The sequence below is a fragment of the Mixophyes fleayi genome, chromosome 2 (genome assembly GCF_038048845.1).
Source record: "Mixophyes fleayi isolate aMixFle1 chromosome 2, aMixFle1.hap1, whole genome shotgun sequence".
In the NCBI taxonomy this organism is placed as follows: domain Eukaryota; kingdom Metazoa; phylum Chordata; class Amphibia; order Anura; family Limnodynastidae; genus Mixophyes; species Mixophyes fleayi.
In genome coordinates, this window is record NC_134403.1 from 330,840,925 (window position 1) to 330,858,409 (window position 17,485).

Consider the following 17,485-nt stretch of genomic DNA (forward strand, 5'->3'; position numbering starts at 1 on the left):
CCTGAAAGTGCTTAGAATCAAATTAACAGGAAAGTTTTCTGCCCCATACATTGAAATTGCTAGCTAGGCACTATATAATCTCAGACCAAGCCATTACGTTCAGATGGATATTTTCCAGAAATACGGTATTAATATTCCATAAGCAACAAGGTAACACTAATACATTCTGAGCTGATGAGCACTGTTAGGGGGGTATTCAATTGTTCGCGGGTTCGAGCGAGGAAAAACTATTACCGTTAATACGGTAATCCCTCGCTGCATTTCAGCTCGCAGCTCCCTGAGCTGCGAGCTGAAATTCAGCGAGTAAATTACCGTATTAACGGTTTTTCCGTGGGATTTTCGGCAATCCCGCGGTCAATTGAATATGCCCCTAAGACTGTTTAAGTACACATACACAAAATATATATTTAAGCTTTTACTTAATGTAATGTAATGTTACATATTATATTGATTAACTTGTGACAATCCATGCGGTTGTAAATATTAACACTGTATTTAGATCACTGCAGAGAAGGGGACTGATTCACAAAATAATTTGATACTATTTTAATTTAGCCATGGGGGGGGCAACACATGTTCAACTGGCAGCCACTTTTGTTAAATTATTCAGTGCACAAAGATTCACAATGTTTTATAATTAACACTTTGCTAGAGAGTAGCACAAAAATGCATTATTTTACAAGCAGACAATTTGATATGACCAATTAAATACATTCTACAAAGTTTCAAAATATTTGTCTATTTAGGAAGTAAGGCAAATGTATGTATAATTTAAGAAAATATAAACCATCTTTGTGGACAATAGACACAGCGCAGTTATTTATGATATAGTTGGTGAATTCATGTTACATACATTGATTTTGAGGTAAAATTATAATCTCTTTTTGTAAAGTTTAGTAGCAATGACTAAATATCAAGGATAATATAAGAGTCTTAAAAATAACCATTTTTAATTGAAATTACAACATGCCCTCTTCCACTCAGTGGATGATATTTACGGTTTTAATAACTGCAATTGTAAGCTTGCGAGCAGGGCTTTCTCACCTCTTTGTCTGTTTGTTTATTAGTTTACTATGTTTGTCCCCAATTGTAAAGCGCTACGGAATATGTTGGCGCTATATAAATAAATGATAATAATGATAATGATGATGATGATGATGAATCTTCACAATTTGTAAATTTCACCTAAATTTTACAATGCCTAGCAGCTCAGTGGGTCTTAGTTATTTATTGAGAAAATATTGGTCTTAATTACCATAATCAAATCCATTTTCTTGTCATTAGATGCAATTAAGTGTGATTTTAGACATATTCAAGATCTGAGCCATGTATGCTTGATAAACCTGGGAATGAGGTCGCCATGGAAACGGATGCAAATAGGTTCTGCTGGATACATGTTGTAACAATTTATTTTTAGAGTATAATTATTATAAGTATTTTTCATATTTTAGAGTAAGGTATTCAAAATACTTGGAGGACACCTGTATGCTATTGTTTGTACAAAGCATTCTGCCACTTAAACAACTTTCTGTGTGGCCTTGTTTGTTAATTAACTCTAGAAATCCAGGCAATCTTACACTCAGTAATGGCAGTAATTTTGTGAGCGAACCAATTTTCAGCCTCTCAATTCACTTGAAAATAATAATCACTGAAGCATAACACACAAAGATCTTCATTCAGAGTTGGACGTCGGTCCATTTGTGGAGCATAAATATACTCATTTCATATTACACCTACATACCAAAATGTGTCTGTATCTAGGCTTGTGGACCCTTACGCCTAGAGGCATAAAGGGGCGGGGTTTGGTTGAGTAGAGTAAAACCATGCCCTGGAGATGGGACCTACTGAGACTTGGGGCTAGATTTACTAAACGGCGGGTTTGAAAAAGTGGAGATGTTGCCTATAGCAACCAATCTAGCTGTCATTTATTTAGTATATTCTACAAAATGATAGCTAGAATCTGATTGGTTGCTATAGGCAACATCTCCACTTTTTCAAACCCGCCGTTTAGTAAATCTAGCCCTTGGACTCATCCCAATATAGTCTGGGTTTAAAAGATATGCTATAATAATTATATAGTATTGACCATGGAAGGGCTGGCAAATTTTAGCCCGGATAACAAGACTTGACTCGGCAGGCTATTAGAAACATTTTAAAGGAACAAAAAAATCTTCCCCCAGCCCAGCCTGCCCCTGCCATTGACCCCTCTAGCTTAATTCATTAGCATCGTGACTATAGTATGTCAAGTTGTGGTCGACAATTTGGATTTCTTCTTTGACATTTTTATTTGGACAGCTTCAGATACCCATTGGATATATAAAGCGTTAAATAACAAACATGGGTGTGTTTGTATTTCATTGCATTTTATACTGAAAATGTGACTTTCACATTTATTAATAACGCTGTCAGACCCTATTCTTTATTGTGTATATGACACTTTATTACATTACATTGCATACAAATATGGTATTGCAACTTTAGCATTCACAACTATCACTGTCAAGCTGCATCTCTACCTTCTTGCTGGGAGTAAGTGTATGCATTTGTACCACTGACATAGAATTACTGCTATGTTTTCAGCTGCACATATCTCGAGATATGTTTGGCTCAACATACACACGTCTGCCATTTTTGCAACAGTTTTTATGTGTACGTTTAGGGTGCAGAATGCGTCAAACTCTAAACGAGGCCCAAACTGTCCCATGTTTCAGTGATATCACTAGTTTCTAGCCCAGTTGATAGGCAGCATCCCACAGCATTGGCAGCATCCACTGTATATAGGTATAAAATACTTTAAATGGTAATGTGAGTGCCAACCACACCACAAATATTGAAAACTAAGGGGTGAGCAAAAATACATATTGCCATTAAATCCCCCCTCCCCCCCAATAAAATACAGCTGTAATAGACATTTTATCATTTGATAAAGTGGCGCTACGTAACTTTAAGGGTATCAGCGTATTATTTGCTAGTACTGTCCCAGGTAGGTTGTATGGTTTCACAGAGCAGTGTGCAATAGTACAGAGCATTACAGAATATGGTGCTGCACAGCCATAAGCAATGGCATATAATAACACAGGAGCAGGTGTGGCTAATACAGTCTTCACCTGTAACTCTGGTATCAAGATTCCGGTTGTCAGTTCTCTCCTTTACAACATGGGAGTACCATCACTCTTTGCTGTGTAAGGTAAATTACATTAAAACATTAAGATTAAATTAAACAGAAGGCTATTTCATAATTACACTTCACCCTCCCTGACCTTAAACTTACTATGAAATCCAGATTATATATGGATCATCCTTTACCTACACAGAGTGCAGCCTCTTCATTCATTAGGAACTAGCGTCATCATTGAGACACTGGTTCTTACTGACAGATAGGCTGTGTTCATGAATATTATCTCAGCCTACAAAATCGCTGCCCCCTTATTTACGAACCGCATTGGACGTGCACCACAAAATACCTTGGTTTTACAACAACGCACCTAGATGGTTCACCCAGCTTCCTGCACTCTTCTTCTCTGCTCTCTGGAGATGTCTCTGCTCTTTAGAATTGCACCTCGGTTTGCGGAGAGGTGGAGTAAAGTCACATCAAGGTCCAGACATCTAGCACTTTTGAACCACTCTGTTTACTAAATAACATTTTTCTGTGTCTCTCCTAAAGTACTGCTCTGTTTAGTCTCATATATGGCTTATATTAATGATTAGTGACACCAGAGCTGGTTAATGATGAGACACCAGGGCTGTCTTTATTTCTTATGGCACTTTTGTGTTTGAATCATTATATTGGATGCGAACCAAACTCCGAGTTGGTGCAAAGTAGAAATGTCTGTACTCCCTTCTTCGCAGCAAGGAACACAACTATGCACTCTCTCGGTCTGTTAATTTCATTGATCTCACTCAAAATGAAATCTTGTTTTTGCACTGAAAAGTTTTCTTTTTCCTTAAAGCTAGGAGCACCGGGATGCGTTTTCCATACTTAGCAAGGAACGCCCTCATTACACCAAACTTTCATCTGCCTGTGCACACTTCTGTTCCTTTACAATTGACAATATATTGCTCTGCTGCCATCTTGCTTTGGAAATCCAGGCACATCTGCAGAAATTTAAGTACACAGCATAATAATGTAGGATCTTACTGTCTGCACTGTAAATGACCACCAGGCCATGTAGGTTACATGGTGTTTATGAAGTGCTGTATTTACAGTAAGACATTCCTAATTAAGGTTGGATGGAATAGTGCCCATAAAAGGGGGAAATTAGTTACAAATTAGCATAGTTATGGAACAAACAAGTAGATGGGAGGCCCTTGTAATTTGGAATGGCATAGATAAGAGCCTTAGGTTGCATTTTTTTTTTTTATCAGATTCTGCATAGATCTAAACATATCTGCATATCTTATTTGTGTTGATTTTCTTCCTTGCACCTACGAGACCTGAATATCTTCGCTTCTCTGGAAAAAGAATGAATGTTAGGCCATTCATTTTATATATACAATTTTGTCCTCTTGCGCAAACCAAAATCTACGGATTCTATGCACGATCATTCAAAATGTCTAAAAGTAAGAAAGGGAGGAAATAAAGGAGAGGGTGTCTAATAAAGAGAGAGAGACTGTAAGAGGGAGGGCAAGTGGGTGAAGAGAGAGAGGCAGGGGGAGAGAGAGAGAGAGAAAATATGACACTTGCTTCTAATTCACTGGAAGTAATTTGTCCCATCGCTACAATTCATGGAAGTCTTGCATACTACAGATGTTAGCTTTGGTTTCAGACTGCTAAATCTCCCATTTATCAGTCAAAGCAGCCTACTGATTGCTCTCTGTATGGATGCAGATGGAGGAGTCCATTAGTGCTTTGGAACAAAACAACGACTAGTCTTTATCCCCAATCCCATAACATAACCAACCCCAAGGAAGAGGGTCACTGTAGACTCCTATAACAATGAAGGGCATACATTTGGGGACCTTCCTTTTGGAGTCCGTACGTCGGCTCCATCCCCTCCTGTAAAACATAAACAGGTTTGCTTGCTAGGAAAAGAGGGCATGTAATTCTTGAAGTGCATTCTGGGTCGGTGGAATCTCACAGTTCGTCTCAGGCGGTGCCATTAGAAAGTTCATGCAGTTGGTTTTCCAGGTTTGAGATGCGCTTCTCTTGTGATTCAACAGTGGCTCGCAAACACTTGATTTCTTCAAGTAGATCATCTAGAGAGACTCGCTAGTGAATAGAAAACAGAAAGTAAGTGCCTATTTGGTGGTGAGATAAAACTTAATATCCAAGCCTTGGATACCAGTCATTTCTTCTAGAGAAACTGTAGGGCCATAAGCCCTGCAGCAGATCACTTTGCTGAACTTATTTATTAACGTAAGTTTCAAAAGGTGAAAAAATATACTTTCAATTCTTAACTGACACAGACAAAAATAATGAAGCACTGTAAACACCCTCTTTGGTGTCACTAAGGGGTTTCTTTCTTTGAGATAATCTTGAGATCACCATGCTAGGCATACATCCATCAAGCATTCTTCATCTCTCATGCATAGACAATTGTGCCATGAAATTTGGCATGTCCAGCACCCCTATAAAGATGTGGGTAATGTGGAAGTTATACTCACGATGGAACTATGCCCAGGTAATGCCCCTTCATCACAGATATCAGTGGTGGTCCGTTAGAAACATGCTCAAAATAAACAAGGCAGTGGTAGCCTCTTTCTTATGATTTAATACTGCACCCAACGGGCATGATTCATTAAGGAGAGCAAAGTAAAATAAAAGAGTAACTTTGCACCTTGGCAAAACCATGGTGATTTGGAGGGGGAGATAAATTTAAAATGTGGGGGAAGAGTTATAGTTGGGGTAGGACATGTCCTAGATCAATTTACAGTGTAAAATTAAAGTTATAAAGTATCTGTGTGCTACATGACAAAAAAAGACAGTATTTCTTTATGTGCAAAATAATAAACTAATTTGCACCCCTTGCATTGTAACATGGTTTGTCCAGGATCAAATTTACTCCTTTTTTTGCCTTGCTCTCCTTAATGACCCAAGCAAGAGAAGGCACCAGGGGCTTAAAACTGGGAAACATGGAGCAACTTGTTTGTGGAAATACAGTGTTTCTTCAAATACAAAACAATATACAGGTGCCCTAAAACGGTGCTTCGTAGCCTTTTTAATGTAGGCCTATTTTCTGTTAAATACTGGTCTTCATTATTGTCAAAAAAACATTGTATAATAAAATATAACACACTAAGCGTTACATGCTTGAATGCTGATTGTTAGAATGTAATGTGGGTAAAGATCTATCTTAAGTAATGAATGTGATGTGTTGAGTACTTACTGAGAATCCAGATTCACAGGAAGAGTAGCTTCTACGTGGCACAGTTGGAGGTTTGTTGTCCAGAATGTTTTTCTTGGTGACTTTAAGTTCCCTGTTCTTTATAGGAACATATCCATCTCTTAGTGATACCAATATAGGATCAGCATTCTGTCCTGAAAACCACTCCTCCGCTTCCAGGGCTGGCTCCGGACCAGGCGTATCTGGGTATAGATCATCCTGGAAGAGTTCTGACTGTAAGAAAAAAAACAAAGCAAACAAACAACCAATGTTACATATATATATCATTTTGCCTTGTATGTGTCTAATATAACAATTAATGGTTGCATGTATTCAAATATTCTGGTTATAGGATGTTGCCTAGTTTCTATTAAAATGTTAATATGTCTGCTTGCAGAGGTCATCACCCATAAGAGCTGCCATTGTTTGACTTCTCTTTCCCATCTTCTCCCAGTGCAATCCTTTTAAGGTTATTAAGTGATAATCTTCTCAGACAATAGTTTAAGGATGTGACCTAGTGGCAAGAAATATGTGTGATTGGAGGTGGTGTGTGACATCAGTATTGGTGTGGCAATGCCAGAAAAGGACAGAAACTATGACATGGATAAGAGAAAGAGGTGGCACAACTCCTTTCGTTTTCTCATAGCCTTCAGAGTGATACAATAAAACTATATATAGCATATACATTGCTCTTTGCCAAGATAAGCAAAGATAACATAATGACATGAGTGGGCAGATTACTGCTTCCCACAAGATCTGCAAACTCACTAACAGTGTCGGACTGAAGAGCCCAGTGGGGAAAGCAGAGGTCCACAAACTAGAGGAAACGTGACAAGTCCATAGAGAGGGTGAGACTAGTGATTGATAAGCCCGGCCTCCAACCACGACTTCATACCTCCACTATGCGCACACCAGCGTTTGGTTAGACTCAGCTGACTTAGATTCTAAGTGGAGTCATAGGTCAGAAGGAGCCCATCAAGAATGTCCCCGATATCCCAGTGGGCCAGTCTGACGCTGCTCACTGATATATTCTGTACTCTTGTGATCATTACGATGATTTCATGAGATAGATTGTTATCCGACAACTATAAAAGAAGGTCCCAGACGTGCAGGAGATTAAGTTTAAATACTTAGGGGTCTATTTAACAGACCCCCCCCCCCCCTAATGGAGGTTTTCTATCGCTGCTTATCTCAATGATAGAAAATCTTCTATGATGCAATGTCTCCTGGTGACACTGGCCAGTGAGGGTAAGATGAGACTTATCACTGGCCAGACCAGTGCAGGGTCCTTCTGCGCACACGTGAGCTGCCATGCTGGCTCGTGCATGCGCACTGGCACTGGAAGCCTAGACTTTGTTCCAGTTTCAGATTCCATTAAAAAAAAAAATAATAATAATTTATTTATTTATTTAAATGTAAAATATAGAAAATAGATTTTACTACTACTTTTTAAAAGTATTTAATTAATAAAGATTTTTTTCCTGCAGTGACCTCCTGGGTAATACAATCCTGACATGGTATTAACAATCAGAAGACGGCAGCAGTACTTGTATTGCCGAGGTTCATGATAAATGTTTTCCATGGAGAAGCATCATCAGGGGCCACAGACAAAGGCTACCGACAGCGACGGTCTTCACCGACCAGGGGGCTTTGATAAATAGAAAAAAAATCCCTAAATGCGTCGAAAATGGGAGTTTTCTCCGGCTCTGGTGGTATTCTCCAACTGACAATTAGACCCCTAAGACTTTAGTCAAATGCACCATAATAAATGTTACTTAGAAACCAGGATATTTGTGAAAGTGGCAATGAGACATAGGGCAACTTGTATTGTAATTGTTGTGGGCCTAAGTAAAGGGAAACATGCTCTGCTGAACCTAAGAACACTCCACATACATCTCTGTGTGTCAGTATCAGCGCTGATTAAATATGGAGCTCAATGCATGTGGATTTACACACTGTCCATGCAGAGGATTTCCTTATGTTTTGATTATCTAGGATGTCTTTTTTTTTTTTTTTTAAAAAAAAAAACCAACATATTTTTATTAATGATTATATTATTAAGAGTTGCAAATTCATTTTCTGAATTCTTTTTTCTTCCATGCGCTCTGATGGACCTTTATGTTGCACATATGTATGAGTACACTCTGCATTCTGTTCTTTTTTTTTTACATTTTTATTTTCAACAGACACATGTAAGAGTTAAAATTAGTGCAATGATACATTAATAAAAGAAAATCTGTAATAAGACAGCACAAGGTCTATTTTTGGAAAATGTAAACAAGGACAAGAGGGAGAAGGGGGGGGGGGGTTCAAGGATAGGTAGTGGGTACTAGCGAATGCAGGGACCAGAGAACAGAAAAACCTTTTCTCTAAAATCAATGGATTTAGTTTAATGGAAAGAATAGTGTGAGACAGGAACACTCAAGGGGAGGTGTTAGGTGTGAGAAGGGCACTTCTATCTTCCCTAAAAATCCATGGGGCTCATAACTTAGTGAAAAGGTCTGACCTGTCATGGAGTAATATGTGATCATTTCCATGCATTATTATTATTATTATTTTATTTATAAGGGATGTGACATAACAGACATGGTTTTTAAGTGCAGAGGGGGGAGGGGCGTCCACCTGATTCCACTGGGAAGCAATAGTTGATTTGGCCGCAGCCAAAATATATGAAACTAATTTTATGGAATGTCTAGAAAGATTTTGATTTTTGATATGCTTCATCAGATAACACGACCTATCGCATATTCCCCCCTCTGATGAATATCTTTTAATGACAAGATCACATGCTCTTATGTAAACTCTTTACACACAGATGGCTGAAGGGATGAAAGTGGTTTCTTCACGATTTCATTTGAAGCCGAAGTTATCCTGATTTGTGGATGATTAACGGATTTGTGCTATACTAATCATATAAATGGGCACTTGTAATACTGTGATATGTCAGAGAACACACAACTAATGATGTTTCGGTGTTAAGTTCTTCACTAGCCCACTGCAATGGCTCTGGGACGGGACATGTAATCAGTGAGCTGGGATGCTCTGGTATTGGACAACATAAAGGTATACATGGTGCGTTGTGGCAGTTTATTCTTCACCTTTCTTGGTACTGTCATGACGATGGGTTCACACTTCCTCTCATGCAGCTTGAAAAACCTGTAGAAATTCATAGATTAGGTTATTAGTGTACAGTAAAACAGTCAGCGTATTGCACGGTCTACAACACAGGCAGTAAGAAAGCATAGAAGTGCCTGTATGCAGGAAGAAGCAAGACTCAATGCTAAGGTCAGCACCTGAAGGTCTAAAGCTAGTCACACGCACCCAGATCTGGCTGCTAAGCCCAATAAACAGATCTATATCCAATGTGACCAAGCATTTGGATGCTGATTTGGTCAGCAGTTGGGTATTTTTTAATATACCTTTAAGGAGTGTTCTCTATAGTTAAATACAATCAGTATGAGATCAGTTTTCTTTACATTAAAAAAAGGATGACAACAAATAAGGCAATAGAACAAGTAAATATCAAAAATCTATTTCTAAATAATAAGTTAATCACATACGATAAAGGACAAAGTATAATCTAAAGTGCACATACTAGAAGTAACACATGCCCTCTAGGCCCCCCTTTTGGCCATGAACGGTCTTCCCAAACCACCTCCCAATATGCCCCCTGCCCCCCCTTACCCTTCCTTTCTCCATGCCTTGATTTCCCTTTTCCCATCCCCCTTCTCCTTTCTTGCTCTCTTTAACTGTTCTATATTTCTTTTGTGTTTCACTATTGTCTACATTTGTGTTCTATTTTTTCTTTGTTGTCTGTTCTGATAAAATGTTGAAGTCTATAGATGCATGATATTGTATCACAACCTGATTTTCTCTTCATACTTTCAATAAACAAAGTTTGTACAAAAATAAAGTGTACAAACCTTGTATGATAACTGCAAAAAAATGTTGGGAAAAGGGAACATGTCCAGTAGGCAGTTTTTTAAATAAGGTTTAGAAGTAACAATGGAAAACTTTGGTATTTTATTGCACAATGCCACGTGGTAGCCAAATTATCAAACAAAACATTTTTTTAAAAAAGTTTGTACTATAAGCAAATTCTAACTTATGAATAAAACATTCATCAGATTTTGACCTACATAATATGTATTGATTGTGTGAGGGTTTGAACATGAGCCACTGTTCTAGTGAGGATAGTTAATACCCCCAGTAACACCTACTTCTCTTCCTTTGGCACCTTAGTCTAACCATGATTCCTTGGCCCCGATGGTTGCGTTTGCTGCTCTAGGAGCCAGAAGAGATAAGGAGGGAAGGCCTGCACTCCAAACCTACCTGCCACAGACCCAGTGATACTGCATTACTCTTGTCACTGCTTATAATGAAGCTCCTGGCTCAACCATCTGCGATTCTTAATTACATATAAAAATAAGAGTTTGGTTTACTGGTTTTTCCTTAGTGCTACCTTTAATAGGAAACTTTACTTCCCCTACAACCCTGACGGCTCCTTAAATATAACCTTTTACTCTGCATATGAAAATAATACCTTGAAACAAGTTTTAAGGACCATTAAACCTAAAATACAGCTTGTCTTTATAAATGAGTTACTAACAGGGTTGTATATAGATGCCACTGGGACCCATGACATGATTTTCGATAAGCCCCTGGGTCCAATAAATTCCCAAGGTCACATCTACACATTGCAACTCATAAAACTTGGACATCAGTATAGATCAATTTTTTATTGTTTTCCCACTGTACCTTCCATCAACATCTCCCAAAGACCATTATACAAGGTATTTCACATTTATTAATTATTATTATATTAAAAAAAATGTTTTCCTTACTTCAGCTACATTTTTTGTACAACTGTGTGCACATTTTATTCAAGTTACAGACACTTTACAAACCTATCCACACCCTTTGCTCCTTTGACCTTAGCATTAATACAAATCATAAATCATCTGTCTACAAGAAAATACCTTCATTCTCTAACTCTGCTTAATGAAGGACAGGGGGGTGAGCCAGAGAGAGTGACTGAGGAGTGGCATAGCTGCACTGATCATTATAATAATTGCTATTACCAGTGGATTTTTTGTCATAGAACTCAACGGAACTGAGTTCCAGCACCTTTTTTCGCTGGATTTTCCAAGTTTTAAAAGTAACTTTTGAACATTTGATGTTTGGTGTCCACATGGACTTGAAACGCACTGTCGAGCGTAGTAGGTCGATGGTAAAATCATTAAACTGGTGCATGCAGACTGCTTGTGTGTTTTCGAGTCTGAGGCATGCGTACATCGTCCACGCTGGTTGTGATGGCGCTGCTCGACTTGTGGCGCTGCTCAGCTTGTGATCGTGTGGTCGCGCGCTGAGTGCTTACTGCGGGCGGCGACCGGTATGTTTCGTTACACAACTGACGTGGGTCTGAGTACAGTGATTGACTATGTGATGTGAGTTCCGGCACCTTTTTTCTTCCAAAAAAAGCACTGACTATTACTGTTGCTGATTTGTAAGGTACCACAGTGCTCCTTAGCTCTTCTCAGTGTTGAACAGTGGAGAAAACAGCACAAAACATAAAACAGGGACATGCGAGGTAAACAAAATAAAGGCAGATGTGAAAACAAAAAGGAGGGGCCTGCCCTTTAGAGAGATTACAACATAGTGGGGGATAGCTTTGTTCAATTTAGCCATATTTGTGTGCAGTCAAATTTGACACAATCACACAGAATCACGGTGTTTAAGAAAGATGCCACAAAGTCACAGCATCCAGACCTCAGTCTAATAACAATTATGAGCGTTCCAGGAACCTTCAGCCAATATCAAAATGTAAAGCGACCTATACGTGGGATGAAATATAAGTAGTCAACTAATATGTAATTAAATTCAGAGATAAAAGTAATCTTCATGAATTTGATGTTCTTACAAGTCAACTTTTTAAAAAGTAACATTTTTATTTTTTATCCCCTATAGATGCCGACATCTTGGTCCGGAAACCAGAGGTCGCACACGAGCAGAGTCAGTTTAGTTAGATAACGGGAGATTCCTTTCCTGCAATGCTCTCTCTATAGAATAGAACGTCTAACCACATCTTCAGATGGCATTAGATGTTGGGGTCAAAGTCCAAAAAAGCTAAGCTTTTGGAACGTGGTAAATAGGTTAAGAACACAGTCCCCATTGAGAATACAGAGAGATACCTCCTGTATTGGACAAAGTACCACACAATACCGCAGTCCCCATTATTCTCTCTGATATCTCCTGCGTTATACTATTGTGAAATAGCCCCATAGCTCACTTAAACCTTGCGGTTTAGACTTCATAAATAGCCCCATTATCTGGTACATAGCAGGGAGCTATTTTCCAGTTAAACGCACAAAAATATTTACACAAAAAACTGCGAATATATGTAACTATTCTTCAGGAAACAGCTTGAGTAACACTAAGCATTAGAAGCTAAGAAATGTCTGGGTGGACAAGATATTTTCTGTTTCTAAAAGGTGTAAAGATTCCTGAATACTGGATGTTGTCAGTCTCTCTTCTATGTGTGTCTGTCTGTGTGTCCAATATGTTTGAGAGGTGGGGGACACAAAGTTCCCCTGCGCATTTGTAGCATTTACACTGTAAAAAGTTACTCTCACTTTTGCTCACGTCTCTATGGGGCGCAAGCAAAAGTGCCCACGGTGGGATACTATGCAGCGATTATTTTTACTATTGAATCTGCCCCGATATGTCTATGTATTTTATTAAATATTGTTAAAAAGCTTCTAAAATTAGGACTAACATTAATTTAAACCTATCAAAATCCCTAAAGCTTCAGGGGCCCCTGGCCATTCAGTTACATTTAACCATACCGCCACTTCTAAATTTCCACTTCCACCATTGACCATTTATTTATGCACTTTCAGGATGGGCACATTATAAATTTCTTGCTGTGTGAAAAACCAGATTTTGTTGGAAATATAATTCATATGTCAGCTTTCATAAGTTCACAAGTGATTTATCTAACATTGCACTGGGAGCATAGATGTAGACTCTATTGCAGCTTATCATAAGACAGATGGCAGAGGGACATTCCGCTGCCAGCTGATTCCAATCTACTAAGAGGCCTGTCACAGTCAAACACGTTACACTCATTACCCGACAGTGTGAGATGCAGTTTAAAGGTTTCAATTGAGCTCATGTCTCACTCTTGTTCTGTAGCAAAGTGAATGATATTTCAAGATATTCGGTTAGTAAATGCTCTGCCCCTAGACTTTTCCTCTTATCGCCAAAGTAAAATACTGGATAATCTGCTCTGAAAAATGGATCTAACATGTATTCATTTGTCAATAAAGCCATTACAAAAAAGGAAAAAGAGGAACCTAGAAATATCTTACTCATAGACCCAAAAGGAAAAGATACAGGCTGTACACACGTCTAATCTGCGACTTTCCCTGCTTACCTGGCTATTTCACATTTACTGACGTCCAGGCCTCTCTTGGGCATAAATCCCATTCCCCTTTGGGGTTCCTTGCTGCTGAAGGTACTCAAGTAATGGACATAAGGTGGCTCTGCTGTTATCTCAAAGTAGCGAATACTGCTGTCACCCTAAAACAAGATGGTGGAAATAATGCCTCAGTTTCATTCCAGACAATAATACATCTCTAAAACCATTTTACATTTTCTTAAATTACATTTAGTTTTTTTTATATTTTATTATTAGTATTATTACTTATTTATTTATAAGGCACCACAGATTCCGTAGCGCCGGATACACAAGCAAGTAACAGATAGATGAGGTAACATATAAGTAGCATAGATGAGTGGGAGTAATGCTATGGGGACTCACACAGAGTGCAGCAAAAGACGTGACAGGACGTACGGGGGACAGTAGACAGACATGGGACAATAGGTAGTGAGGACCCTGCCCGGGAGAGCTTACATTCTATAGGGAGGGGTGGTGAGAGACGGTGGGACAAACTGGGAGAAAAATGGAGATGGCAGATGAGGAACAGGCGGTGATGGATAGAGTGGTTAGGAGGTGGTAGGATAGGCGAGCTTGAAATGGTGAGTTTTGAGTGAGCATTTGAAGGACTGAAGGTTGGGGGAGAGTAGAGTCAGACGGGGTAGGAAGTTCCAAAGATTAGGTGCAGCACGACAGAAGTATTGGAGGCGAGCATGGGAGGAGGTAATGAGAGGTGAATTGAGGCGGAGGTCAAAGGCAGACCGGAGTGGCCGGGTAGGTATGTACCTCGAGACAAGGCCAGAGATGTAAGGGGGAGAAGTGTTGGTAAAGGCTTTGTAAGTCAGGATAAGGAGGTTGAACTGAATTCTGAAATGGATAGGGAGCCAATGAAGGGATTTGCACAAAGAAGAAGCAGAAGAGGTATGGTGGGAAAGATAGATGAGCCTAGCAGCAGCATTCTGTATGGATAAAAGGTCAGAAGTGCGAGAGCGAGGAAGGCCAGTGAGAAGAAGGTTGCAATAGTCGAGGAGAGAAATGATGAGTGAATGGACCAGGAATTTGGTTGCTTCCCGAGAGAGGAAGGGATGGATTTTTGTAATGTTATGGAGGCAGAAGTGGCAGGATTTGGTGAGGAACTGGATATGATGGGTAAAGCTGAGGGCTGAGTCAAGGGTAAGTCCAAGGCAGCGAGCTTGGGTGACAGGAGAAAGAGTAATGTTGTCATCCAAGAGGGAGATATTGGGAGGGATTGCAACATTGGCAGGAGAAAAGATGAGCTGTGAGCAAAAAGCCGGCGTTAAAACTACCGTAATACCAGTATTTATGCGCACTATTACCGTAATAACGGTAATAGTGCGCAGGCCGCGTTAGTTTTTCAAGTAACGAGGCCCATTGAATGTCCCCCTGTGACTGCTAGTTAAATAGGGCTACAGACCTGTGATCACTCACTTTCATGAATTAACCCCCACTAATCATACACTACAAAGAAAGTAATACAATTCTTAAAATAACAAATAGTGAGAGGGTAAGCATACCATATATTTAATAAACAAAACTGCACAACAGATCGCTTAGATTATTATTATTATTATTTATAAGGCGCCACTAAAGTCCACAGTAAAAAACAGTCTTAAAGTAATGGACATACAAGAAGCATATAATACTGTGGATAAGACGTAATAAGCAGGGTGAGTAATAGGTGTTGTAATTAAACCAGGTGGATGAACTGGAAGGAGACAAGAAGACAAGAGTCCAGCTAGTGAACGCTTATAATGTAATTTATGTTGGAATGGCTTTGCACAGAAGTGACAAATGCTGGAGTCACACACCATTCCATGTGTGCTTAGTGTCTTATGTATATGCCTTATAAGCACCTTTTACATTTGAATTGGGATTCTACTTTATTCCCTTCTTGTTGACTTGCTCACACACAGACTAATACTCAATAATGATTTTGGCAATGCCTTGGTTACTGGCCCAGCATTCCCAGTGCAGGAAGCTACACTAAGATTTCTGTTCAGAGCACCATTTTCTCTAATACCGGGACGGTGGATGGAGCGGCCATGATTGTTTCTGTGCCCGATCATCACCGAGCATCCAGAACTAGTGATTATTTATGGATTGAAATAAAATAATGCTCACCAATGAGCAGTACATGCAACAAATTTCCCAGGTTTTAGCAATCCATGACATCCATGCTTTGGGCAGTTAAAGCACCATTGCATCCAAAAACATACTGGTAGGTTAACTGGCTTCTGACAAAATGGATGTGTATGTCTGTGTGTGTGTGTGTTAGGGAATTTAGACTGTAAGCTCCAATGGGGCAGGGACTGATGTGAGTGAGTTCTCTGTACAGCGCTGCAGAATATGACCAGTGCTATATAAATAAACACTAAGAAGAATTCACCATAGGGTGAACAGAACATCTGTAATATAAATTTCAACTGTAAAACAACTTCAGATTTAAGTTTCTAGAACTGTTACTAGAAGCCCCCAGGAAGGCGGTAATTTGTACCTTCTCCCCTACTTGCTCTCGAAGCCCCTGTATATAACACTGAAAGTGAAATCTATAGATCTATTTATACAGCTATTATGCCGCAGTGTTACTTACCTTGCCACAGAGGTAGACTATGCTGGAGTCAGGGTCATAGAAAGGCAGCAGTACTCCATTACTGGTGTCCATTTCTTGTAAGGCAATGGGTTCCTCAAAGTTACTCTAAATGCAAGAGACAGGAGAGAGGTTATGTCACTACAAATCCTGTGGAGACTTCTTAAGCACTTATATAAGCTGCACACAGCACTCTGGTTTAAACCACAGCAATGCTAATTTAACAAGGCATCTTTAGTTACTATTTATATTACTATTGTTATTTTTAATAAACGGTGCAAAAGCGTTAATAACAAGACCACCTCCCAAAACTATAATTCAAGCATCAGGTCACAATCAAACCCAGGAATGTTTGGTCACATTACATTAGTTACTGATGAAAACCTATCCTAGATGGCTAACTAGACTGGATGCTGAAGGACAAGAATTTTTTTTAACTTCTTACCAAGCACACCCACTTTCTACTTTTGGGAGCTGTCCTCAGACATTGGGCAAGTACCTACTTTTGCGGAATTGAGGGTGCACATGGACACGATCATGGCGTATTATAAATCATCACTTTAAAGTCATGCCTTTTATCACATGAGGAACACCCTTTATTAAATTACTGCTCGGTCTGGCATCATTGATATATTAAATTACTCATGAGAATGAGATGACTTCGGGATGCTATTGATCACATGTTGTAATTTGTGTGTGTGTTTGAATGTTTTTAATGCATGGGTATGTCTGGGCACATAAATGCGCTTACCAGCAAAAAATTAGCTTTTTCGTCCTCGAATCTCAGTTCAATATTTTGAAACTAAATCTAAAATTTGCATTTGAGGGAAAGAAGAGACATCTATCCCATAATCTGCAAGAAACATCCTGATGCATCCAGTTCCTCCTAGCTTCTACCATCACACGGTGCAAAACTAGGAATTATAGATGCCGCTACCTTGGTGTGGAAATGGAAAATTTGTCTTTTTTTGGGGGCACTAAGCATGGTGGCTTAGTGGTTAGCACTTCTGCCTCACAGCACTGGGGTCATGAGTTTGATTCCTGACCATGGCCTTATCTGTGTTGAGTTTGTATGTTCTCTCCATGTTTGCATGGGATTCCTCTGGGTGCTCCGGT

At 39.3% G+C, this 17,485-nt stretch overlaps 1 protein-coding gene across 3 annotated transcripts in view; it reads right to left on the reverse strand.

Moving 5' to 3' along the window:
* Positions 1–531: 531 nt before the first annotated feature.
* CORO6 (coronin 6) overlaps positions 532–17,485 on the reverse strand; it is a 95,475-nt gene continuing 78,521 nt past the window's right edge. For all 3 annotated transcript variants that reach the window (XM_075196876.1, XM_075196877.1, XM_075196875.1), the window contains 5 exons: positions 16,373–16,477; positions 13,759–13,904; positions 9,422–9,479; positions 6,327–6,557; positions 532–5,209 (listed from right to left, as the gene is read on the reverse strand). In XM_075196876.1, the coding sequence (XP_075052977.1) occupies positions 5,087–5,209; positions 6,327–6,557; positions 9,422–9,479; positions 13,759–13,904; positions 16,373–16,477 (663 nt within the window). In that variant the 3' untranslated portion in view covers positions 532–5,086. The remainder of the gene's footprint in view (positions 5,210–6,326; positions 6,558–9,421; positions 9,480–13,758; positions 13,905–16,372; positions 16,478–17,485) is intronic.